The sequence below is a fragment of the Arvicanthis niloticus genome, chromosome 3 (assembly GCF_011762505.2).
Source record: "Arvicanthis niloticus isolate mArvNil1 chromosome 3, mArvNil1.pat.X, whole genome shotgun sequence".
NCBI classification, from domain to species: domain Eukaryota; kingdom Metazoa; phylum Chordata; class Mammalia; order Rodentia; family Muridae; genus Arvicanthis; species Arvicanthis niloticus.
The window spans coordinates 53,415,657-53,441,013 of NC_047660.1; the positions used below are offsets into that span (position 1 = coordinate 53,415,657).

The window sequence follows — 25,357 nt, forward strand, 5'->3', positions numbered from 1 at the left end:
GAGTGTCTGCACTTATGTGCACAAATCCATAGGCATGTATACACGCACACAAGTAAAAATAACTCTTTGGTGGGGGGGGGGGGGATCATAGCAAACTAAACCCCAAGGCATTGGAAATCTCCAGGTTTAAATCACTCCACCCCTGACCTTCCACAGAAGAAACTGAGGCTCAGGGAAGTAAAGAAACTTGTCAATCTCTCAAAGCGAGCTACTAAAGGTCTTTAAACTCTTCAACCAAAGTGAGGGGGTGTGAGACAGGCTGCCTAGGCACGGGGAGAAAGGCCAACTACTTGTTGCTTAAAGAAAAAGGAAAGCACAGAACTGTCTGATATCAAGACGTTATGTATCACTCCACCAATGAAGAACACGGCCACCCACACCCAGCTGGGGCCAGCATGGCTGAGCAGCATGTCTCCTGATGTCCCTGGCTTTGCTATGATAGCTGTTCACCACCACTGAGCTTGTAAGATTGCCTTTCCCTTTATCCATCTGATGCCATAACACATCTGGAAGACCCCGTAAAAGGACAAAAAGAGGTGAACCCTATTCTGGGAAAATCCACACGTGGAACTTCCACCTGTTTTAACTCACAACCCCCATTCCATTAAGTCTGCGCATAAAAGGGATTGTCCAAAATCCCAGTGACTCCACTCTTGAAAAGCCCTCATGTCCTCAAATGTCCTTCTGTCCTTTCCTTGGCTGTGTGTCTCTCTATGCCTGTGCTTAAACAAGCATGGATTGTCTTCTTTTTAATTAATTATTGTATTTATTTACATCCCAAATGTCTCAGTCTCCCCTCGCTTCTTAACAAGTCCCAAACTTTCCTTCTGTACTGACTGAACTCAGACTTTGCTTCACACTGCCTCATCCTAAAACTGGTATTTTTGCAGCAGAAGGCTGCACGGGAAGCAGCTACCTGGGGAGAGCATCTCCTGCTGCTGGAGACAGGCGCTCCTTTTACAGTGTGTACTTTAGATAGCTTACATTTCAGTTCTCAACCTCCACGAACTGAGTGAGCACGCTGTTGGGAGACATAGAGGCAGGAAGGGACTTAGTCCAACAACAGATCTGAAACCTCCAAGTCCCTTAATTCTTCAATTCCTGGATTGCTTGACCAACCCAGTGTTCTGGGAATACACATTCTGATTGCCAGAACGCTTGTGTGCCCTTAAGAGTTTTGGCTTCTGACGAATGTGATTTATTCTTTCTTTGAGCTGGTGTCGTGACGACTGAACTACACGCGTCCTGACGACTCTCATGGCGCTTACCCTTTTGACCCTGAGTGATGTGTGCTGAGCCCCTACACTGGGCTCCTGAGGACATTGCTAATCTACCTCCTCCTTCTCTCCCTCCCATTTTTCTCCTGTTACTTCTGTCCCACGTTCCCATTGGCTGGGCTCCATCTTGGCAGTAGCCTTCCTATCAGCTGAACCTGAAGTAACGATGAACTAGCTCTTCTGTTCCCGATGGCAAACACTAGCCTCCTCCTCTCTGTCTGTGGGGACTCGTGGGGACTGAGGTATGCGCCTGTCTGCCAAGCCTGGACTCTAATAAAGTGGGCAGAAATCATTAGAGCGTGCAAGAATTTAAAATCGAGTTGGCTGATGGGGTGCAGTGTGTGCTGTCTTGGATGGGGGGGGGGGGAGGGGGTAACTAGAATCATAGAACCGCATCAGCTCTCCAAGCTGAATTTGGGTGAGAGGTGACTGACTACACTTCTCTCCAGATGCTTGGTGCTCCCTATACTCCTCAGGTATGCAGACAAGAAAGGGGGGGGCAGGTGAGCTCTGAGGCTCCCGTGGGGTGCTGCTCCTCACTCTGAGGTTCTTGCCAAGCCTGAAGCTAAAGACAAATGGTCCTTGTCCCCTGGAGTCTCTGGCTCAGGATAAGACAAACTTAGACAAATTGACCAGACCACCTGTTTGGTGGCCCAATTGTGCATGTCCCCACAGGTCACATGCCTGATAATTTGGTCTCTAGGTGGTAGAGATATTTGGGGGATGTTGTGGAACTATTGGGAGATGAAGCTCTCAGGGCTGTGTCTGGAACCACCAGCCAGAATAAGCTTTCTCCCTTCCATTGCTTTTATTGGTCTTTTTGTCACAGCAACAGAAAGCAACAAAAACTAGAAAATGGATAAACTGCCACCTGGGAGCCTTGACTAAGATGTTGTATGTGACCCGCCAGAAAGACAGACTGGTACAGGTGACTGGCAAAAGCCACTGAAACTCACCAACAGAAGGAAGGAACAGAGCTCAGGGGATGGGACCTATCCAGTCATTCCATGGTAGCCTCTTGCAGCTCTCTGGACTGGGCCTCAAGCTGTCCCCAGGAGGGGGACAAGCTGTACACGGGAGAAAACTCTAAACCTAATGTGTGTGACTGCCATGGCTCAAACCAAACACTGACCTTGAATGTCTCAGAGAAGGGAGCAGACCATGGCTGGCTTAAGATTTACAAGTGAGGTTCTCTAGCCCCTGTAAGGTCCCTGCCTGTGGTTTTGCCTGAGACAGATTCTATCACAAGAATGGGAGATTGGAAGCCAGAAATACAATTCTAAAGAGCCTAACCACACGGGCCAAGGGTGCCTTGGAATGGGAATCCACAAAGAGACATAACATCACCAGGCAATGGGAAACAGAGGTCACCAAAAGCTGATGGCGTCAGCTTTGCCTTGATGTCTTCTCTATGAAACATGGCCTTACAGAAATTAAGAAGAGCCCAGGCAGGCATTTCCAGAAAGTTTCAAAGAGGAGCCACCCATTGTGTGTTGTTGTTTTCAGGTTCTTGACATACATTTATAAACATCTTTACATAGCCAGAGAAAGGCAGTAGCATGTTATGTTGGAGGCCTTCAGGTTCAAAGAACTAACTCCTTCTGTCTTTAGTTCCTATCAGTCACTGGTCTAACACATACAACATCATTGGCAAAGATGTCCTAGCACCTTGTGAACATGAGCTGGGAAAAGTGGTCCTTCAGTCACCCCAACCTGTGACGTGCCCTAGGACAACCAGAGAGACTAGAGACAAAGATAGGGTCACAGAGAACGCCTGGTGCTAACTTATGACATAGTCTTTGTTCCCTTGAGTATCTCTACCTGTACAAGTGAGGGCGGTCAGATCATGGTACCCCAACCTATAGTAACTCCATTCCAAGCCTAGATGAATCCTCATCTACTTCCACTTGGGACAGAGAGAGTCACTACTGAGCCTTGGCAAGGTCATCGTGGGGTAATGTCATTGCCAGTGAGGAACACAACAGGAATACTGGTATCAGAGGTGTAACTGGAAACAGCGCAGAGGCAAACAGTTCATTCTGAACCTTGTGAGCTTGCTTGTCACAGTGTGTCATTTATCTCACTGACAGCCTCCGTACTCACTGGTCCTAACACTGAGTCTCTTCATTTTCCTTGTGCCTACTCAATTGACCAAGCTCTTCTAGAAAACATCTGGCAAGACTGCATCTGGAGCGGACACTGAGCCTTGGCAGCTATAAGGCCACAGTGAATTCCTTGAGTTCCCGAATCTGCTATTTACTAGCTTCAGGACTAGCAAATAAATGGCCCCTGTCATTTCTACAGTGTCGTTCACAATGGTTTCTCTCAACTCCTACAGGCAACACACTAGATGTGCTCAATAGAGATGTAGACTATGGCTGGTCAGCGTCATCTGCTGGCAGCACCTGGTACTGCAGCTAGCCTAACTTCAGACTGAGCTGTGGATGAACTAAAAACCACATGAGCAGAGAGATAAACAAGCAATAACAAGGTAAAGACCGTACAGAGGGACAGTGATGGGAGATGCCATGGTCCAGAAGGTGTTCCAGATTTCCAAGTTCTTACAAATAAAAAGAAAACTGCCTCTTCATTTGGCTTCCTGCTGACCAGTTTCCACAGGGAATTTTCAGTTACACATTAAAACGCCCATGCTTTCTTTCTTTGCCTCGGTTTCAGTGCATTCATTCTCCGGAAGACTGCCCCACCTTGTCAAAACTCATGGACAGTGTTGTAATGGGAAGGAAACGTCTCTGGCTTCAGGAATTTGCCTTGGTGGCTTATTGGAACATACCTCTCTCCCGAAGCCAGAGGTCCCCCCAACTGTCACGATTATGAGTACTCTGCCGTGTATGAAGACTCCTATACAGTCTCGGCTGTTAATTTCAAGATTTCTTTTACATGTGTGACCTTGTGTCATTCTTTGGTCTCTTTCTAGCCATGTGTTCTGAGACAAGGTCTCTCATTGGGACCTGAAGCTCACCGAATACCAGCAAGCTCCAGAGACCCTCTTTCCTGTGCTCTGACAGTGCAGACGTTACAAGAAGGTGCCACCATGCCTGACTTTACCAAACTCGTGTTTGTGCGGCAAGTGTTTTAGCAGCTGACCTGGCTATTTCCTTGTTTCCTCTGCATACCAACCGAAGGTGTGCAGCCTACAGGAGAATCAAATATGAAAACAGACCCAAGGGACACATATCGCAAGGCGGTTTTATTGGATTAGTTGCGTGGGGGAAGCAGTTCTTCCCGAGAGCAGCAAGTGTAGGCATTAAAGTACAGAATCCAGAGGAAGGAGAGGCTGCTGGGGTGGAGGCCTACTCGCCTGGAGACATGTGGAGTTCTCTAGGGGTCTGCAGCAACCTCGGGGAGCTGGGAGATTCCCTCCTTGAGACTCCTACATATAGGAAAGCAATGCTTCTGCCTCATTCCGCGCTTGAAAAAAAAAAAAAGGAGGAGAGTGGAGAGGAGAATCAATATCCCCCAAGAAGCAGCCACCAATACCCACATCCTTACCACTAAGGAAAAAACATTTCCCAGAACAAAGAAAATAAAATCCCCGGGGTTTTCCTAGCTTACCCGTGGGCTCTGGCCTCAGGGATAAGCCCTGCACCCAGAATGCATATTTTGCTCCTTCTGGACTCCTGAGGACTTTCCAGCCCCCCAGGGTCTCAGAAAGACTTGTTTATCAGCCCCTGGGGTCACAGAAAGGCTGCCTGCTCACCGGCTTTTCCTGCGGTATTCCTGTAGTGCTTTCTCTGCCACCGTGTCCATAAACTTAGGGTTGTCCTTAGAGACCTCTTCTGGTAACACCACGGTGATGGGGTCAGAGTCAAACAGCTTCACCACCACCTCAGTGACACGGGAAGGGACTTCTGAGTCAGAAGAATGGGTTGTCACCTGGAAGAAGACAGAAGAGGTGTCTCTACACGATGTCTACGGGGTGTGCCCGTCTTTGTCAAAAGATATGGTACTTCTTTTTGCCCCTTCAACCAAATATGGATCTTTGGGTTGTGTTGTTACTCAAGATGTCTAGGGAATTCTGAGCTAAACTACCTCGATCTGAAGGGATAAATGTTATTTGAAAATGACTAGCCAAGTAGGCACTCCAGAAACTTGAAATGATTTTTAAATGTTTTCTTGTCTTATTTTCTTGTTTCACTTTGTTTGAGAGAAACCTTCACTATATAGTCCAGCCTGGGATCGAGTTCTCTACTTTCCTGCCTCAATTCTTTCAGTGCTGGCTTACAGGAATTTACCATGACACCTGGACCCAGTGTTTGCTTTGTACAAATGTTAGGCAGTCTATGGTCAAAAGGGAACTGGGGAGGAGGGGCGCCCGGGGCTTCACACACTAAAGGAAGCCGTCCTACTGGCTAACAGTGAACCAATTCATGTGGCACTCAGCGTGGCCCTGGGCAGAAAACAGCTTTACAGCCAGGCTGACAGGCTAACCCAGGGAAATTGCCCAAAGTTCCCTGTTCTTAGCAAGCCACAGAACCTCTCTCTTTCCTCATCTTGGAAATGAGACCTGGATATCTGACCTGAAGGGGTGAAGGCATTCCAATGCTACTACCTGCATACGGTTTTCCTAGTCCCTGCTGGTGTAAATGGTAGGTGCTCTTGTGTGGTACCTTTGTCCCACCACATGTCTAAGAGGTGCGCATCACCTCTGGATCACACCTGGCCCTTAGCCTCATCAAATGGCTGGGAAACAACTCACTGTGGAGACCCGAAGGTAGTACTGGTCTTCGCCCTGTGTGAGGTTAGCCAGCTGGGACACCCAGTTGAACTGGTCATTCAGCTGCTCCAGCAGAGATGAGGTGTTGAGCATCTTGGACTGGAGGGAATGAAGCAGCTCGTTGTACCGCTGGGTCAGCCTCTCAGCCACCTGGAGCGAGTCGTTCAGCTCCTGGCGCAGGTTAGCCTGGGCAGGATTGTTGGTTGAACAGTCTGCCCAGAGAAGAAGGAAGCAGAAGGCAGAAGCATGAAAGGGATGTTGAGGGGGTGAAAATGCCCTTGGGAACCAGCTCCAGCAGCTAAAATCTGAAGCAGAGGAAGTCTTAAATGGAGGTCTACAAACCAGTTCTTACAGTTCTCACAAAACAGTTCCCCCACCAAATTTCCAAATCAGGGCGCTTTCGCCCTTTATGCTTTGAGATACAATGACACCCGTGTCAGAGCAGCATGACTGAATCCTCTTTGGGTGGTAGACATGACCTATCTCAGTGACCTGTCACAATGCTGCTGACCATGCTCTGGGGAGCACCAATACCAACTACTCTATGTTTTCCGACCTGGAGTTACTCTTGCTCCCTTAGCTCCTCCCAGGACTCATTTCCAAATAGAAGGAAGCTACTGTTGCACTGGACACTCCACAGAGAAGAGGAGCATTAGTTACTTAGATGCACCTACTGTGTGCCATAGGTGGACCTACTATGTGCCAGAAACACATCAGGTACTCCGGGTGTCCTTTTCTCTCCAGGTATGGTATGCTTAGTTTGACTTAAGCATCAACACTCCTGATTAACCAGTAATGAAACAGGTTTTCAGAAGTAAGAAACTTGCTCAGATCCACAGGAGAAGAAATCTGTGGAATCAGGATTGAACCCACATCTTCAACTCCTCAACCTGAGCTATTCCTCCCCTGAGACCATAGTTCTAGAATATTCTCTAAGCTTATCTTTTTTAACATATTTGAGAGATTTGGCAAGACTGTTTTCCCAGAACACAAGCTGCAGAAGAGACAGCCAGGTCCCTAGGCTACAAAACACAGGTGTTTGGTGCCTGAGGGTCAGCCCTTGCCTACCCTTGTCCACCCACAGCTGGACAGGAAGGCTCCTGCAGAAAATAGGAAAACTGGTATCCTCCCTTCTGGACCATGAGTACACTGTAGATATCAGGCTTCTGGGTCCTACAAAGTGTTCATGTTTTCTGAAAACCAGTTTTTAACCCTTCTCCTCCTCTATTATTTTTAAAACATCTAGGAGAGGCTATATCAAAACTAAGCAAGACAAGAGAGATGCCTTCTGGGCCCTATGTGGCAGCTGCAATCATTCCTGCTAACATAAGATAAAATGTTGCATGGGGCAAGACACAGGATTCGAGACACGACGCACAGGTGAGAGGAGATCTTCAAGGAATAACCTGAGCAGTGTTACCCTTAGCCCAAACAAGGAAAAGTCCTGGAGGGTAGGACAGTGTAGAGCAGTGGTTCTCAACCTGAAACCACACTACCCACCAGGGGACAGTCCAGATGTTCTGAAGATATTTCTGATTATCACAATGGAGGGAGGGTTGCTCTTGGCACGTGGAAGGTAGAAGCCAAAAATGCTGATAAATGCTCAACCATGTCTGTATCTGCCCACAGGGTTGAATCGAGATGTCCCAGTCGAGAAGTCCCTGTGGAGCCTCCTCCCCACAAGGCTGGGTCAAGATGTCCCAGGGGAGAAGTCCCTGTGGAGCCTATTCATATCATTGTAAGCATCGTGAATAAGAGCTAATGGGTGACAGAAACAGTGACTGTTGAGAGGATCGCTAAGTCTATGTCTGATGTAAGAGATCCAGTCTATAAGGTGACTGGCTTCTCTGTGCTCAGGCATTCGTCATTCAACTACACTGACAGTTTCCTGGGGGAAAACCTACAGGTGTGGGCACATATTTGTTTCTAATTTCACATCATAACTTTTGAAAACACTAGTGTTTTTTTTTTTCCCCTGGGCTCCTAACATTGCAGGAGTGAGGCTGGGAATATTTAACCAGACTCTGAAGGTCTGTCCCGGCCAACTACACGTATGACTAAAGAACAGCAAAGAGTACAATTAACTCCTTGTGATCCGAGCAGGGAGTGCTGTGTACTGTGAGCCACTGTATAAAGACCAGGCTGAAAGCAGGGCCATTTCACATTGCTAGCCAGACCTGACAAATCTGTGGGGAACAGTTTTGGTTTTGCTGTATTTTGCTTTGATTCCATTGAGACAGAACCTCACGATGTAGCCAAGACTGGCCTCGGATTCACCACCCTCCTACCTCAGCCTCCCAAATGTTGGGATTATAAGGATGTACCACCATACCCAGACGGCCTGGGGAACTGATGAAGGAAAATAGTTCCTTTTCTGAGGGACTAATTAATCAAAAAAGAATGTGGCCAGAATACCAAGGACCACCATCACAAGGACATAGCTCACAGTCCCCAGGGAGAAATCCCAGCATGCTGGTCATGAGCACAGCCTAAGTGAGATGCCTCCTGTCATGTAATCTTAGATAAGTCACTTAGCCATTCTGCAAGATGGAAAGAGGGCTGTACTCAGTTCACAAGATCGTTCAGCAAGCAAGCACCTGTGACGTGTTTGCAACAGTGCCCAGCATGTGGCGAGCACTTGTTAAACAAAATGTGTGTTGTCAAAGATTTCATAATCTGAAGTTAAAAATCAGGGTCTACAGTACTTGGCACTGTGGAACAAAGTAGCCAGGGGAATGAGCTGTGGATTGCTGATGGCTACAGTCAAATTCCACAGAGATACCCACCATGGGCTGCAGGTTTGCCATGAGCCACCAGGGTAGTGGTGGGCGCTTTAGATACACCTCATCTACTTGAGAACAATCTGCATCTGAGCTTGACTCTAAGTAAAACTGGTGTGGCTCAATGGTAGAGCACCCACCTAGCATGCATGAGGCACTGGGTTCTACCCCAGCTCCCAAATAATGAAGCTCTAGATATGAGACTAGTAGGCTGTGCACCAGGGGGAGGAGTCTCTCAGGAACTACAGCTCACAGACAGAGAGCTAGTCTCTGAAGAAGGATGGTCCCAGTGAGTCACTGCTGACCCACAGTCAGATGACCACAGTGCCAGATTATAGACTGATTCCGGGACTCACCCACAGACAAGATCTCTTGGCACTTCTCACACTGGCCCTTCATCTTCAGGCAGCCTGTGGAGTTGTGGCGGATCTCCTTGCATACTGTGCGGTCATCTTCACCTTCTGCACACATGAGGGGGAAAGGGGGGGGCAGGATGAGGCACGTGGCATATTGGAAGGATGCCCACCCGACAGTCTTCTACACCTCTGCTCAGCGCCATGGTCAGGGCAAGATGCAGCTTAGCTGTTTGAGTGCAGACATGGGATTTCCCTATGGCTCCCTAAGGATATTCCCACGGCTCTCAGCAGGTACTGCCTGCCTTCCTGCAATCTCATCTGAGGAGATCTCTCCTGCCACATCCCCTCAGCCGTGTACCTTCTGGCATCATGGCTGTTCTTCATTCTCCTTGGCTGGTGGTACTCCCTAACTGGCCATCAAGCCCCAGAAAACATGAGTATTTCCTGACAACATAAACCATCCTTAGATAACAGAGCTACGAGAGTACAGAGCTGTACTGGGTGCCAGGCCTTCTTATGTTTCTAATGCAAACCATACCATGTAGGACATGGCATTAAGACACAAAGCACTAATGAAGAATATCACTCCTCAGACACTGGTTTCTTGTGTCCACATTACATTTGATCCTTACAGACATTACATGCTAAGGTCACAGCTATGAACGTCTTCTTTAAGATGATACAGACTCGTTGCCTGGAAGGGCAGGCCTCCCACACCACACCCTCAAAAGTTCCCAAGAAAGAAAAGCTGGGGTCCTATAGGAGGCCCAGCTGGATCACACCCTGAGTTAGTTGTAAAGAACACAGGCTCCAAACTCTACAAGTGTTAATTGAACCAGCCTGGTTTGCCATCTGCATTCCTTTTCCCCTGTCTTAGCTCCTTTACCCTGCAAATGGAGAAAATATCAGCCTTAAGGGCGCTAGGAACTTCAAACCAGCACATGTCAAGTCCTAGAAGAGCCTAAACATCTCAGAGAGTCCCATTCCTTCTTGGAAAGACAACAATTGCTTTCTGACCTCTTAAGAAATCCACGTTCGGGAACTGGAAGGCTGGGCTATGAAGCTGGACATCCATGGCCTGTTGAGCCTGGTGTATCATCTCAAAGAAAGGCTGGAACATGTTGTGGAAGCTCAGAGGCCCGTAGTGGGAGAAAGGAATGAGGCTGCGGACCAGGCGGGACTTGGGATATAAGAAATGAGGCCTCTTGTGTGGGAAGCCGATGGGGGAGAAATAGTGGGTGTCCTGGGGCTCGTGGCTGAAGAAGCGGTCCTGGAAAAGCGTATCTATGATGCCAGATGCCCGAGCGAAGCTGTCCTGCATGGCATCTAGGGCTTGGCTCTGCTGCCGGTCACTCTCCAGCAGGGAGTCGATGCGGTCGCCATTCATCCAGAAGTAGAAGGGTGAGCTCTGGTTCAGAAACTCCTCGAGCTGCGACCCAGAGAAGTACAGTAAGGCATTGTGCACTCCAGCCTGTATACCCCTGTAACCACACAGCAGCTGACCCAAGTTCCCATTCTTCTGCCTCCTGGATACCCTGTCAGCCCCTCCAGCCACCTCTCACTTCAAAACTCGGAGGCTCAAGAGTCTCATCTTTGGCCATGGAAGACAGTCACTCCCACTTAGCTGCTCAGCCTTCAGGAAACAGTGAATTTTACTGAGTCCCAACCGAGTAAAGCTCACAGGTAGGGATAGAATTAACACACATATACTAAATATTCTGAATTCCCTTTTCCTATATGAGCACGGGATTCTACCATACCATACGGCCATTTTACCCAGCCGGTTAAAGGTCTTGTGAGAGATGGTACCTGCCACGCATACCTGTGGTGATCAGTTACATCTGTACTCATGTCAGACATCACCAATCAACCATGTCACTAGAAAGGCATACAGTCAAGCAACGCTAATCAACTGTACCCAGAATATGGAATGGTGCCTATTTCGTGGATTCTCCACATCCCCACCCAGAACCCAGGCCATGGATATGTCTCCTCACCTGGCGGCCAACCAGCCCCGAGCCACTCCTGCAGACACGTGCATAGAACTTCATGCAGGTCTGCTTCAGGCAGGGTTTGCACTCTTCCCAGAGGGCCATCATGGTCTCATTGCACACTTCCGGGAATGCCTTCAGCTTCATTTCAGAATCCCTGGTGTCTTCTAGAGCATCCTTTAGGGAGATGACAAGGCCAGGTGAACCACACAGAGACTCAGCTGGTCTCCCCGATCTGCATACATGGTGCCCCTGCTGCCCACAGCTTCACTTTAGCCCTTCTGTTGTGCGGTCCCCACCACGCCCTCAGGAGCCTCTCATCCCTCAAGGTCCTGCTATTCCCTAAGTTTTCCCTGTCCACTTTGATCAGCTGTTCTGACCGTCTCTTCCTCGAGCCCCACCTCTCCCTTACACCACCTCACTGTCTCTTCTCATCTCCCCCAAGGGGCCAGTCTTATCTTTCTGTTAGAACTGTGGCCCCTGACATGCAAATCAAAGCTATCCAATCAGAAGTCAAATCAACCACCAAACTCATTACCATGCCCCTGACCCAGTCATTGGCTCCGGGGATTGCCAAAATAAAAAATTTAAATCCTCCACCTGAAGAGATATTAGTTTACAGCAAATGTTTGCATCTACATATCAATATGGGAGATAAATAAGTGGATGGATCTGTGTATAAGTTCGTGTGTGTGTGTGTGTGTGTGTGTGTGTGTGTGTGTGCATGCGCATGTGGTGAGGGTACCAGAGTCAACACAGATAATCAAATGTAGAAGACAAGTTAAACAAATGGTAACAGGGCAGTCCCCCGTTATCAGTTCTTAGCTACCCATGATCAACCACAGTCTAAAAATAGTATTGTGGAGGCTGAGGAATTGAGATATTTGGGGTGGGAGAAATCACATCTGCGTAACCCTCTCTATGGTGTAACATTATAATTGTTCTATTTTATTGTGGCTGCTCATACCTTACTGTCTATAACTTATAAACTAAGCATTATCGTAGGTAGAGACACACATGTAGGATGAAGCACAGTCTCTAGAGGGCCTGGCACTATCCACAACCTCAGCTTCTACTAAGGGCTTTGAAAACTGCTCCCTGTCCCGTAGCTGAGCGGGGATGAATGGATGTCTAAGGATAGATTACGAGAATTTTACATTGATTTAAAAATATCACAGTAAACACGTTCATGTGAAAAGCCATTTTGAATATAGAAGAGAAGAGTGGGAAGTGGCTGGGTGCCACCATGACCCCCATCCTCAGTCCTGCACCATGCCCTACCCACAGCAAGGGTTAGAAAAACCTATTGAAATGAATCTGGGCTTCAAGCCCTGGGCCAGAGTTGCAAGGAAACCAGATCCAAGACCTCAGCCTGAGGCTCCCACAAGCGAATATGCTTGCCCTGGCTCCTCATTACCAGCCCAGCATTAGTGAAGCCCTGCAGGGACTGCACTAGGACGCCATGGCAACCCAGCAAGGCACCTGCTCACCGTGTCCCCTCCTCCCCTCCAGCAGGGAGAGCCAGGTCTCAGTCAAGGCTTGGCCCTACCTCTTTCTTCTTCTTGGCTTCCTCTAAACTGTTGAGTAGCGACTTGCGCTCCGCGTTGGTTTTTTCTATGAGGGTCTTTATGTGCTTCACTCCCTGGACGGCATTCTGAATCTCCTTATTGATATACCTACTCCCTTGAGTGGACAGTTCTGTGAGAGAGAGAGGAAGGCAGAGTGAGTTGAGAGGGGGAAAACGGCTGAAGAAATAGCCTGGGAGCCAGGGGACGGTGAGAAATCCATGCTCTGATGGTGATGTTGGGGGCTGCCAAGCTGAGATGCCATCACTACCACGCCAAGCCTGTGGCAGTCCTTATGGCCTCAGTCCTGCCTCTATGTCTCATCAAAGGGCTCGTGGTAGACTCCACATCACAGCTCAGAAACACAGGAGTGGCACACACAGAAGCAGCCATACTATGACTGACCCCACCATGCCACCCTGGAGAGTCAATAGCCACAGATGGTATTTCAAGGAAAACAGAAAAAAAATTGATAGTTAACTTCCTGAGCATCGAAATATAATAAAAGTACCCTTTGGATACAATCTTTGTGAAGCTCAGATTAACTCAGGCTTGGCACTTCTTTGCTACAATGCACTGTGTCAGGTGCCGGTGACCGGAAGATGAATGAAATGGCACCAGACACAATGGAGACAGGAAGATAAATGAAAAACTGCGTTCACCATGGAGACCATAACTAAGACACAGCCCGGGGGTGATAAAGGCAATGACACATCATGTCACGGTGGTACCATTTACTTATCCTGTGTTAAGTGTCATTTCTCACACCTCTGCTGTGTTCTACCTGATGTCACTGCCAAACACATCCAAAGAGAAGTTGGGGGGGAGGGGCGGGGGGGTTGAGCTAAGGGCAAGCGTTTCAATGACGTACCAGCATGAGTAAGCCTGAAGATCAATGGTCCAAGCAGAGCTTGTGGTTGATAATGTGTTTTACCCTTGAAGTGTGCTGAGAGAATATATTTTAAGTGAACCCAACAATAAGTTGAGGTGATGGGCAGCTAATAGCTTAACAAAGGGAATCATTTCACCGTGGTATCTATATCAGAGAATCAGATCACATGTTTTTAATGAAGACCCTCACGGAACTGGTCAGCTATGAGCAAGAGGTTAGGAGAGGAGGGAGGAAAGGCAGGTTTCGAGAAAAGCCTTGGAAGATGGGGAGAAAGGGAGAGGGCGCCCTCAGATGACTACTTCATGTTGAATTGCACTGCCCTTTTCCAGAGAAGGAAACTGGTGGAGCCAGGGTTTCCAGGGGGATCGGTTTGGAGATTCAGTGGTAAGAACTCTGGATGTCACACAAAGGGGAGACTGACAAAGTTTCTAAGGGTCCAGGCATAGCTTTGAGAAAAGGGTAAGAGAGCCAGGTGAGGGGACCAGGAGGAACAATGAATGACAGGCAGTCAACAGAGGGGCTTGAGACAGAGGCCAGTGCCTAGAAGGCACCTGACCACAAAAACACCAAGGTGGAAACCAGAGCTTAGAGACCCTGAGAAAACAGAGGCCTTGGACAGACCCAGGGTGCAGAATGAAGACAGCCCTCAGCACTTGGGGTGCCCCTGCCCAGGCCCTACAACATCCACCAGAGGGACAGCAGCTTAGCCTACTTACCTTGGAGCTCATTGTCAGAGACCTCCTGCTCTCCCAGGACCATGCCATTGTCCCAGGTCAGCAGCAGTCCCACGCACAGCAGGAGAATCTTCATGGCGTGGCCTCCTCAGAGTCTGGAGTCCTGGAAAGAACAGCAGAACGTCATGGTAACCGCTGGGCAGCTTACAGGTTTTCTGCATCCTGCTACAGATCCCTGAGAGGGGAAGTAGGGTGGGAGTGGCCCTCATCTGGCATCACTGAAGTTTACTTATGAAGAACAAGAACGTAGGAACAAAAACAAGATTAAATCAATGCCTTCAAAAGACATTGGACGCAGTGAGGCCCTGGGAAGAACCGTGGTTCAGCTGCATAGGGAAGCAGGCTATCTGGAGTTGTAGGGACCAAGCTCTTAGCTGAGTCCCTTTCTCCCCGTAAGTGCCCAAGGCAGGGCAGATGAGTTTCCTGTGTCCAGACTTCTTTGTCTCCAAACCCTATTTAACATGTCAAATACTAAAGATGTCTCTCCGGAACCATGCAAGCATCCCTAGCCTATCCCCTTCCATGGGACTGCACCCCCACTCACAGCACAGCCCTGGCCTCAGCCTCCCAAGGCTATCTTAGTGTGCTTTTCAGGAGTCTGTGGTAATATGCAACCCTTCCATCAGCACAGGAAATCCAATCCATCTCACCATCTCTGGGCGAGGCTTGTGCCAGGCTCAGTATGGATTGGGAAGGGGATGAGGTAAAAGCAAAATGGCAAGGGAAGGAATTTAGGATCGCAGAGAAGGCAGAACTAGAAAAGGGAAGGACAAAGCCTGAGATTAGCAGTGAGCCCCCAGGAAAGCCCCTTCAGAAGGACAAGCCCATTGGCTCCAGCAAATCCCTTTCACATGCCTGTTCCCTCTAAGCCTGAACTAGCACACTCTGCCAAGGTGCCCCTGCCACCACTGGGCTGCCTGCCCTGAGCCAGGGGACACAGGCCGAAGCCCCAGTATTACACAATGGATCCTTTCCCCGAAGCTGGATTGGTTGCATAAAACACACACACACACACACACACACACACACACACACACACACACACACACACACACACCTTGCATCTCCAATCCTGCCCAGAATGGCTTATCTGGGCTCACCAACTTCCTATAGCCACGGGAGTGATCTCTCTTCCTGGAATGGCTCACTCTTAAAACCTGCTCTCAGCCAAGCAGGCCCATCAGCACACTAGGCAGATCATTAATAGGCAAGGCCTCTGCTGAGGCGTAATTATGCACACGGAGCAGAGGAGTGGTGTGGGAGAAGAGACGGGCACTTTCCCAGGGATGGGTGGGTGGCTGGCTGGGCCAGCCTGGTTCATGATCCACGAGGAAAGCCCTGATCTCATAGACCTCCCAGGTGCTCACTGAGGCCTGAAGTGCCCCAGGCAGGGACAGACTCTTTGCCACATCAGAGACAAAGCCACAGCAATATCTATAAGTAGGAGTAGCCTCAAGTGTGACCATTTTTGGAAAAGCCATTTAACAGCCTTGGAAATGGCTTCTGATCTGAGGACAGTATTGTGCCCAGAAGAGGTGGCAGAGCAGCCAAGGAAGACCATGAATAGGAGGTGAAGCAGCATCCAGATGAGCTGCAGGGAGCCTGGTGCCTGGAGAGCGGCCAAGTTCCCAAATAAGAAAGGAAGGGTCGCTCTTCACCCAGCCTCCACACTTCTATGAGAATGTCAATGCCTAGACACCTGTTGGGCTTCCCAAGACACACTGCAAGCCAGTGGCCATCCCAGGGGAAGAACACAGCTCTCCAAAACCTCATTTTAATATTCTTTCCTTGACAACAGACGTCATAAATCTCCCGGCCTCGGTTACTTTATCTATAAAATGGACCTGATACAGACCTTAAAGAAGCGATCGTCTATTCCATAAATCTAAGAACAGACTCTCCGGAGGTCTGCTGGTAATACCGACTCCGGGTCAGAATCTGCTTGTCTCCCAAGCTTCCAGGTGCTGTGGTGCTGTTGGACCCAGGACAGTGCCGCTCAGCCTGCTGCCTTCCCTCTACACTGACTCACTTCCTGTCGTCATGTGGAGGCTGGCCTACTGCCTGGCTGCCAGCTACCCTGGGGTGCATCAGCCCCACCAGGGCCAACGACGTCCTTATCTACTAGGAAAACACAGTCTCTTCCATTGTGGCGGATTTTCTCCATTTTTTTTTCAATGCATTTTTATAAACCATCCTTTCATAGGTCACACATTTGCTGCTGCCCGATATTCTGTTGACTACCATTTGCAGGTTGTTTTATTATTCTTACAAGGTCGGGCACTAAATTGTACTCTCATGAGCTTCCTGTTAGAGAACTCTTGAATTCCTAACGTCTTCCTTTAAAAACAGCACCAGCACTTGTTTTTAAAAACTGAATCCAGAAATTCTGGAAAGCCAAAGGGCTTCAGTTTCTCATTCATATAACGTTCGGAGGCTGAACCTCTAATGGTCTCCAGGCCTCAGATTACCATCTATAAAATGATCCGGTGAGATCAGACGTCTCGGGCCTGGTGGAGCATTTCTCTAAAGAACTAAATGCATGCATTCAGCTCAGTAAAGCAGGGCTGGATGTCTGCAGCACGTCCTTAAAATCACATCTTATTTATTATGCGCTGTCCCAGGAGCTGGAAGGGAGGTCCAAAAGCAGTGACTCACGCCCGTAAGACAACAGCCACTACAGAGATCCGCATCTACTCGCCACACTCAGCCACTAGCGCCCCCGCGCCTGCCGCATCTCACTGCAGGCTTCAAGCCTCAGTTTCCCCATTTTTGCAAAAGGAAGATCTTTGCCTGTGGCCTATTAAACAGCTTTAAAATTGTGATCCGGGCTAAAGAACACGGGGACTACCGAGTCTGAGCCAGAGTGTACCCCCGACCCCGTGCTCGGCTACCTAGTGATGGGGCTCTAGCCACCTCCCACTTCCCTACGGCTATGCCAGCTCTCCACCTGGCAGCTTCTCTTGCCCTCCCATCCCTGCCGGTGTGGCTTCGGCGCTGGGGTAGGAAAGGTGCTGCTGTCTCACCGGCCTGCGGCTTGGCTCCAGTGCGCTCCTCCTGGTGACGCGGGTGGTGAACACCGGGGAAGCGCCCTATTTATAGAGCTCTGCTCAAGTACACCCCCTTTGGGGCTGGCTGTAAACCTGCGTGACTCACGCCCAGAGAATGCTGGGGAATGCACCAGGAGCTTTCTGGAAGCCTAGAGGTGGGGGGTAAAAGGTGCAGCACCCAGAAGGGGGCACCAGGGGGCGCATGGGCATCACAAATGACCGCGCTGGTTGCCGGAAGGCCCCTAGTAGATTGATGGCTGCTCTATTCCCTGCGAGCTACTGAGCTACGGAAGGTCTCACAGCCCGGCCCTACTAGAAAAGCCTTAGGAGAAGAGGAATGCATACACTACTCTGGCCGGCTCCCAACCCAAAACAGGCTCAGGATTCCACCACCCGATGCCCACCCTACTGCACGTTCATCTTCCACATTAACTGACTGACTACTGCACTCTTTTTCTTTGCTCCCATTTTAATAGGAGAGTAACAGAAACACTGAAGATGGCACAGGCATTGTGCTAGGGAAGAGTATACATGAAGTACTTGGTTCCCTAAATGCTACACTGGACAACTAGTCCCTTGGCAGACAGATGGGAGAAACAGAAATGGCTTAAGAATGAGATAATCATACATCAGTAACCCAGACGGTCTTCCCTGTCTCTGAGATGCCTGACGCCTAAGCAAGCATAGTTCCCACGAACTTGGGACCCAGTCAAGCAGGGTGGGCTTCACTGGCTCTGGACCTAGCAACCTCACATCTATTTCCAAGTGCACTACCCCACCTTCTTCAGTGGTATAGCCACTGGTAAGGTGTCCATGTTCCTGTAAATATCCTGTAAATAACCCTTCACTCCATGCTCCTGTGAGCAACCCTGATGAAATTCATGAGAGGAGAAGAGAAGAGATTATGGGAGGGAAAAGAGGACAAGAAAGAGAAATGACGGGTGGTGAATTAATCAAAATTATATATATGGCTATGCTATTATTAAACTCATGTATAATTAATTTATACTAATACAAAGTTTTAAACAAAAACTATTTTGTCGCAGGCTTGGCACTCACATTGGTTTCTGGACAAGAAGCCTATGGTGGAAGTTCTCCATGGAGCCCTGCTGATTAAATAGCTGGGTCTGTGTCCAGAGGTGCTGAGAGGTTCCCTAGCTGGTTTTTGTTGTTGTTGTTGTTATTGTTGTTGTTTCTGAGAGCAGGAACATTTGTTACAGGCATCTCTGGAAAGGAGGAACAACCTAGAAGCCTCCACCATGCTACTTCTTGGGGGAGAGGCCAACCTTCCCACTCTGGACCCTGGAACATTTGTGCATCAAGAGATAGGGCAAGAGCCTGGCATTCCTCTCAAGCTGGGGAGGAGCCAATGTGGGCAATGCAGTTTGGGTGGCAGGCCTTGAAAACTGTGTAAAAGAAAACTGGCTTGAAGGAGAAACTGCTGTGGTCGAGGACTGAGTTTCCCCTTCATGTCTATAAAGGAGCAGCCAGGAGACCAGATTTCCACTTGCCCAAGGCCCAGAGGCTCTGGTGATTTGGTTCTTTCCCAATAGCAGCTTACAGGAAATGTTCAGGCTTACTCAGAAGTGGGCTAAGGCTGGCTACAGTTCCAGCTGTGCCCTGAGGCACCCAGCGCCTTTAGACAAACCACTTTGCCCTCCGGCCTTACTTTCTTCCGTCTGGGGAAGATGAATCTGAAATGAGTCCTCTAAGGCGTTCTTTAGCCTAATCTGGTTCAATGCCAAGTTTGGGAAGATAACTAACCAGAAAAACAGAGTCAACAGAAACTTGGAGGAATGTTTCTCCCCCCACCCCCAGAAACTTCTCTTTGTTTTCTTTATAAAAAGAAAGAATTATCAGTAACAGCTACATTTTCCATGGACACTGATGTCCTTGTAACATTTTTGATCAGCAGCTCCCTCCCCGTTGCGTTGCGTGCGCACTGGGTACAATAGCAATGTCTATAAAAGGTGTCCTTTGGAAATCAGGGAGGAAGATGTGCCTTAGTCAGCAGAAGTAGGGGAGCTGGGAAGAGGGAGATAAGGAAACCCCTGCCACGATTACAAGTGTCTACTTTTCTCCTGTTCCCAAGCACACGAGGTTTGGGGATTCGGCTTTGAGAAAATTAACACAAATCTTGAATGCACCTCTTGATTCATCTGTGTATCCTGGTGTGTGTGTGTGCAAATGCATTTGTGTGCATGTGTGAGATCACAGGACAACCTCAGGTGTCACTCCAAAGGTGCCACCAACTATTTCTACCTTAGGCAGACTCTCTCATTGGCGTGGCTAGCTGCCCAACAATCTGTAGTATCCTGGCTCTACCTTCCCAGCACTGGGGTTATAAGTATGGGCCATGGGGCTGAAGGGATGGCTCAGTGATTAAGAGCACTGACTGCTCTTCCAGAGATCCTGAGTTCAATTCCCAGCAACTATGTGGTGGCTCACAACCATCTGTAATGAGATCTGATGCCCTCTTCTGGTGTGTCTGAAGACAGCTACAGTGTACTCATAGAAATAAATCTTTAAAAAATAAAGTATGGGCCACATTTTACACGAGTACCAGGGATCCAACTCAGATCCTCATGCTTCTGCCTCACCAACCACCTCATCTCCCCAGCCCTGGGTTCCCAGTATTCTAGGAAAACTGCCGAAGACAACTTCTTCAACCTTCACCCAAGACCCTCTTCCTATTGTATCTCAGCACCCCCCCCCCCCAGGATGCTTCTATTTGGATACTCCCAACCTGAGAACTGGCTACCTCCCTTGCAAGCAATTAGTTCTTTAGGAAAATCATCTTTGCTGGAGTTCCCTGGCTCCCATAAGGGCTGGCCACGAGCCCAATTCTGTCCTCAGAACCACCCAAAGAAATCCCAAAGTCCATCTTATGGTTGAAGCCAACTCAGTATGCTTCCCTTGGAGGCCTGGAACCAGAAGTTTCTTGCTTGTCTCCATCTGCAGACTCTTCCAGGCTTTGAGCTTCCGGCCTTGCCACTCTCGAAACTCCCAAACCCAGCTCTGAGTTTGCCAATACCAGGAGTGACCTGACAATGCAGAGCAGAATAGAACCACCCACTTCCTTATCCTAAACACTCCACATTAGCCTTGAGCTAGGTGCTGAGTCACAGGACATGTGCAGTTGTAACTGAGGGCTTCTGCTGGGCTTCTTTGTTCTGTGATTGTGGGGAAGAGTGCTGGGGTAAGTAAAAGCTTTGTGGGGATCTATTTTTTCCCTTTAAGCTTTGCTCAGCATCTCTGACTGCCCAAATGTCATTGCTTCTGAGTGTCTATCTGGTACCTTTCCTTTACACACCACAACCATGCCATTAGCCGGCTCAGTGAGATCAGCTTGCAGCCAGGCAGCTTCAGTTACCAACATAACAACGTAGAAATGGACACAAACAGACTCTTGTGACCCACACTAAGAACCAGTTTTAGGCAGTAATTATTTAAGGGCACATTAAGTCAATCACATGATGAAATCATGGATAATAAAACTATAAATAATTGAATCTGCCAAGGGTTGAGAAAGGTTCCTTAGCATCTTTTCTTGGGCATCTGTGAGGTCCAGAAACACTTCATCGGTTGGTCCTTCTCATTGTCTCATCTGGGATTTCCCAGGAGAAAGGGCCGTGGCTAATCAAGCCTTAATTGCTTATCACATGCCTGGAGAAAGATGATGTTCCTTAAACCAGCTTTCTTTGTGCTATGGACAAGCTACACTTTCTGGATTTCACTTTGAAACTTCCCAATCGCAGCCTTTATCTCCAAATGTTAAGCTAATGAGCTTTGAAAAAAAATGACCCACAGATCTGCCTCAAATCAAGACTTCTACAGTCACTCAGACTCCAATTATTACTTCATATCTGTGCTTTTCTGTGGAACCAGTCAATGGCTAACCCAAAGAATTACTTGGTAACTCTAAACGTTACAAATGAGGACCAGGGATACAGCTTAGTTGGCAGGCTTGCCTAGCATGCATGAGGATCTTGGTACAATACCCAGAACCACTTACTCCAGTTGTGATGGCACATGCCTAGAACTCAGCTCTCAGGAGGCAAAGCCAAGAGAAGCCAAATTTCAAGATCATCTTTAGCTATATAACTAGTTTGAGTCCAGCCTAAGATATATAAGACCCTGTCTAAAAATTTTAATTAAACTATATTAAAACTGCCAATAGCTGAGTCCTCCCCATCAGAGAGAATTGGTTTAACCTGTCACAGCATCTGAATACATATATAGTTAATATATACTGTCTTGCTTAAGGTTTTGTTGCTGTGAAAAGATACCATGACCAAAGCAACTCTTATGTAAGGACAGCATTTAATTGGGACTGGCTTACAGGTTCAGAGGTTCAGTCCATTATCATGAAGATGGGAAGCATGGCAGTATCTAGACAGACCTGGTGCTGGAGAAGGAGCTGAGAGTTCTACATCTTGATCCAAGGTAGCCAGGAGAAAAGACTGTCTTCCAGGCAGCTAGGAAGAGGGTCTCAAAGCCCACCCACACAGTGATACATTTCTTCCAACAAGGTCACACCTACTCCAACAAGGCCACACCTCCTAATAGTGCCACTCCCTGGTCCAAGCATATTCAAACCACCACATATTCATAATATATCTTATATTAATACATATGTAATTTATATATATACACACACACACACACACACACACACACACTTCCAGGTAAAAGCAGCCACAGTTTGGAAACACAACTTGTAGATTGCTGGCTTATGCTTTACTGTGTTTGATCTTCTCTATATCTTAGTTTGTGGAGTTACTCTCTTTATAGAGAGCACGGGGGAAGGGCACTCAGAAGACCTCTAGCAGGTATTTGCTCGCTCTGGCTGAAGCCCCTGCAGGTTTTCTCCATACAACGAACTCCTGTGTCTTATTCCTAAGACAATATGCAATATAGTTGTGATATAGTGTCCTTTCTTCTACAAGCCAACTCTTCAAACAGCTGAAAACCCGAATGGTATCTGATCTTACCCATGTTTCCTTCAACCTCCTTCTCATGTAAGATGCCAAAAACTATCTTCATCCCTACCCCAAACATGTTCCATTTTGTCTTTCTGTGTGGCTTTTAGACTAAACACAGAACACCTAGATGGGTGACCAGGTGAAACAGTAACAAACACTTTCTATTTGTGATTTCATGGGCCCTGTCTCTGCTCACTTTTGTATGATGTTATACAATACTGTGTCCCTCACGCTGATGTAAGCTGACCTGTGGGGCAGGCTTAGGGACACAAACATGCAGACATTGCTGGCTCCACATTCCCTCAAAGATTTAAGGGAAAAGATAAATACCTCTCTGTCTTACTGTCAGCTTCTTTCTGGGTTTCATACTTCATGTGTGCTTACAAACAAACATATAAGTTTAAAAAAAATAGATTGCTGTCTATTTTCTCTTCTTTAAAAAAAAAAATGCCAAGGAGCCAAGGTGGCAGCTGCCAATGGCGATGATTCGCTCTACCCCGTTGTGGCGCTCATGGATGAACTCCGCAATGAGGATGCTCAGCTTTGTCTCAATACTAGCAAGAATCTCTCTACCATTGCCTTGCCCCTTGTCGTTGAATGGGCCAGAAGGAAATAAGCTCCTGCCTTTCCTTAAAGATACCATCTATGATGAAGACGAGGTCCTCTTTGCCTTGGCTGAACAGCTGGGAGCCTCCACCACTTTGGTGGGAGGGCCCGGGTATGTGCACTGTCTGCTGCCACCCCTTGAGTCACTGGCCACAGTGGAAGAGACAAAGTGGTAGACTCCTTGTGGGCCACCTCCCATGAGCACTCACCTTCCGATTTAAAGGCTCACTTTGTGCCTCTGGTGAAGCGGCTGGCGGGTGGGACTTGTTCACCTCCCGCACCTCGGCCTGTGGTCTCTTCTCGCTTAGCTAACCCTGAGTATCCAGTGCTGAGAAGGCAGAACTTCCACAGTCCTTCCGGAACCTATGCTAAGACGACAACCCCACGCTGCCTCAGCTGAGGGAGTTTGCTAGGGTGCTGGAGCCGGACAATGTCGAGAGTGAGAGCTACCCCTGGTTCTCTAACCTGGCCTCTGATAAACAGGCATCTGTGCAGCTTCCGGCAGTGCGCATGCGTGAACATCGCTCAGCTTCTGCCCCAGGAGACCTGAAGGCTTAGTGATGCCCACCTTGCCACAGGCTGCTGAGAACAAGTCACAGTATGTTCACTACGTGGAAGCTGATAAGTTCACAGAGCTCCAGGAAGCAGTGGGGCCCGAGATCACCAAGAAAGATCTGGTGCCTGCCTTCCAGAACCTGATGAAGGACTGTGAGGTTGAGGTGAGGGCCGAAGCCTCCCATAAGGTCAAAGAGTTCTGTGAAAATCTCTCAGCCGACTGCCAGGAGAATGTGATCATTACCCAGATCTTGCCCCTGCAAGAAGGAGCTCGTGTCCGATGCCACCCAACATGTCAAGTCAGCCCTGGCTTCAGTCATCATGGTCCTCTCTCCCATTCTGAACAAAGACAACACCATCAAAAGCCTCTTGCCCCTTTTCTTGGCTCAGCTGAAGGACGAGTGTCCTGAGGTGCGCACGAACATCATCTCCAATTTGAACTGTGTGAACGAGATGATTGGCATCCAGCAGCTCTCTCAGTCCTTGCTTCCTGCCGTTGTGGAACTAGCTGAGGATGCCAAGAGGCGAGTGTGGCTGGCCGTCATTGAGTACATTCCTCTGCTGGCTGGACAGCTCGGTGTGAGATTTATTAATGAGAAACTCAACTCTTTGTGTATGGCGTGGCTAGTGGATCATGCCTATGCTATTCATGAGTCTGCCGCCACCAACCTCAAGAAGCTAGTAGAGAAGTTCAGGAAGGAGTGGGCCCATGCCACTATTGTCCCCAAGGTCTTAGCCATATTTCGAGACCCTAACTATCTGCATCACGTGACTCCACTCTTCTGCATCGATGTGCTGTCTGAGGTCTGTTTGGCAGGGTATCACCACCAAACACATGTTGCCCACAGTGCTCTGCATGGCTGGGGGCGCAGTCACCAATGTCTGCTTTGTTGCTATAGAAGATAGGACCCATTCTGGACAACAGCACCCTGCAGAGTGAAGTCAGACTCATCCTGAAGAGCTGACCCAGGACCAGGATGTGGATGTCACGTACTTCTCCCAGGAGGCTCTGACTCTTCTGTCTCTTGCCTGATGCTGGAAAGAGAAGCATTGGGGGCCTCTGGTACCCACCTCCCAACCCCCACAAAGCTACCTCCCTTAGGGAGGTGGAGCAGCCAATCACTGTCACTCCCTGTGCATGGGATGACCCTCCCCCTGAATGGTTCAGTTTCTTCTCTTTGTAGCCTGGGAAGACTTCTCTGTCTACCTCCCAAGGGACTAGGGCAGTACAAGTGGGCAGGACAGCAGCCTGAAAGGAAGGGCTGCTTATTCCTGCTCATACTGGTGGGGGATGAGAGCATCCTAGGTCGTTGGCTCCTGCTGCTGTAATGGGGACCCCTCCCCCATCTACTTACCAGCCCCTTTTCTAACCCCAACTGTGTGTGTGTGTGTGTGTGTGTGTACATGCGCGTGCATGTACACAATACTCTTTACACAGAGAAATAAAGGTGTAGAAATAAAAAAAGTAAAAATTAATATTAAAGGTACTGACAAGATTGCTTGGCAGTTAAGAGCAAGCACTTACTGCTCTTGCAAAGAAACTGAGTTTAGTTTCTAGTACTCAGCAAGGCTCACAGCCTGTAACTCCAGTTCTCCTCGGGCACTGCACACATGTGGCCCATGTACATAAGTGCAGACAAACACTCATACACATAAGATAAAAATAATTATATATCTATTAAATCATATGCAACTTGTTTTCTTCCACCTAATGTCCTGTCATAGACATCTCTCTGAGTCAATACATAGGAAGACCTAGCCCATACTTCTGGGAGGCTGCGTAGCATCCCATGGTAAACCTGTATATTTTTTTCAATTATTCTCTTAATCCAAC

General features: G+C 48.4%; 1 protein-coding gene and 1 pseudogene across 2 annotated transcripts; one reads left to right on the forward strand and one right to left on the reverse strand.

The window, feature by feature from the left end:
* Window positions 1-4,466: 4,466 nt before the first annotated feature.
* Clu (clusterin) lies at window positions 4,467-17,509 on the reverse strand. 2 transcript variants are annotated; one of them, XM_034498703.2, is made up of 9 exons: window positions 17,354-17,509; window positions 14,313-14,433; window positions 12,689-12,837; window positions 11,146-11,316; window positions 10,166-10,577; window positions 9,149-9,253; window positions 5,995-6,224; window positions 4,996-5,171; window positions 4,467-4,706 (listed from the first exon to the last, which is right to left on the reverse strand). In XM_034498703.2, exons 2-9 carry the CDS (start codon window positions 14,404-14,406, stop codon window positions 4,697-4,699), a joined length of 1,347 nt encoding a protein of 448 aa, XP_034354594.1. In that variant the 5' UTR covers window positions 14,407-14,433; window positions 17,354-17,509; the 3' UTR covers window positions 4,467-4,696. The 2 variants fall into 2 exon arrangements, with proteins under 2 accessions (XP_034354594.1, XP_034354595.1); XM_034498704.2 differs by lacking the exon at window positions 17,354-17,509 and adding an exon at window positions 16,186-16,352.
* On the forward strand, window positions 17,263-24,556 carry LOC117705586 (serine/threonine-protein phosphatase 2A 65 kDa regulatory subunit A beta isoform pseudogene; annotated as a pseudogene).
* Window positions 24,557-25,357: the final 801 nt, after the last annotated feature.

Coding starts and splice junctions, on each gene's coding strand:
- Clu (XM_034498703.2), bottom strand. CDS start 14,406: ATGAAGATTCTCCTGCTGTGCGTGGGACTGCTGCTGACCTGGGACAAT. Junction 12,838..14,312: donor CTCTGACAATGAGCTCCAAG/GTAAGTAGGCTA, acceptor TCTCTCTCACAG/AACTGTCCACTCAAGGGAGT. Junction 9,254..10,165: donor GAACGTGGATTTCTTAAGAG/GTCAGAAAGCAA, acceptor TCATGTGTGCAG/AAGGTGAAGATGACCGCACA.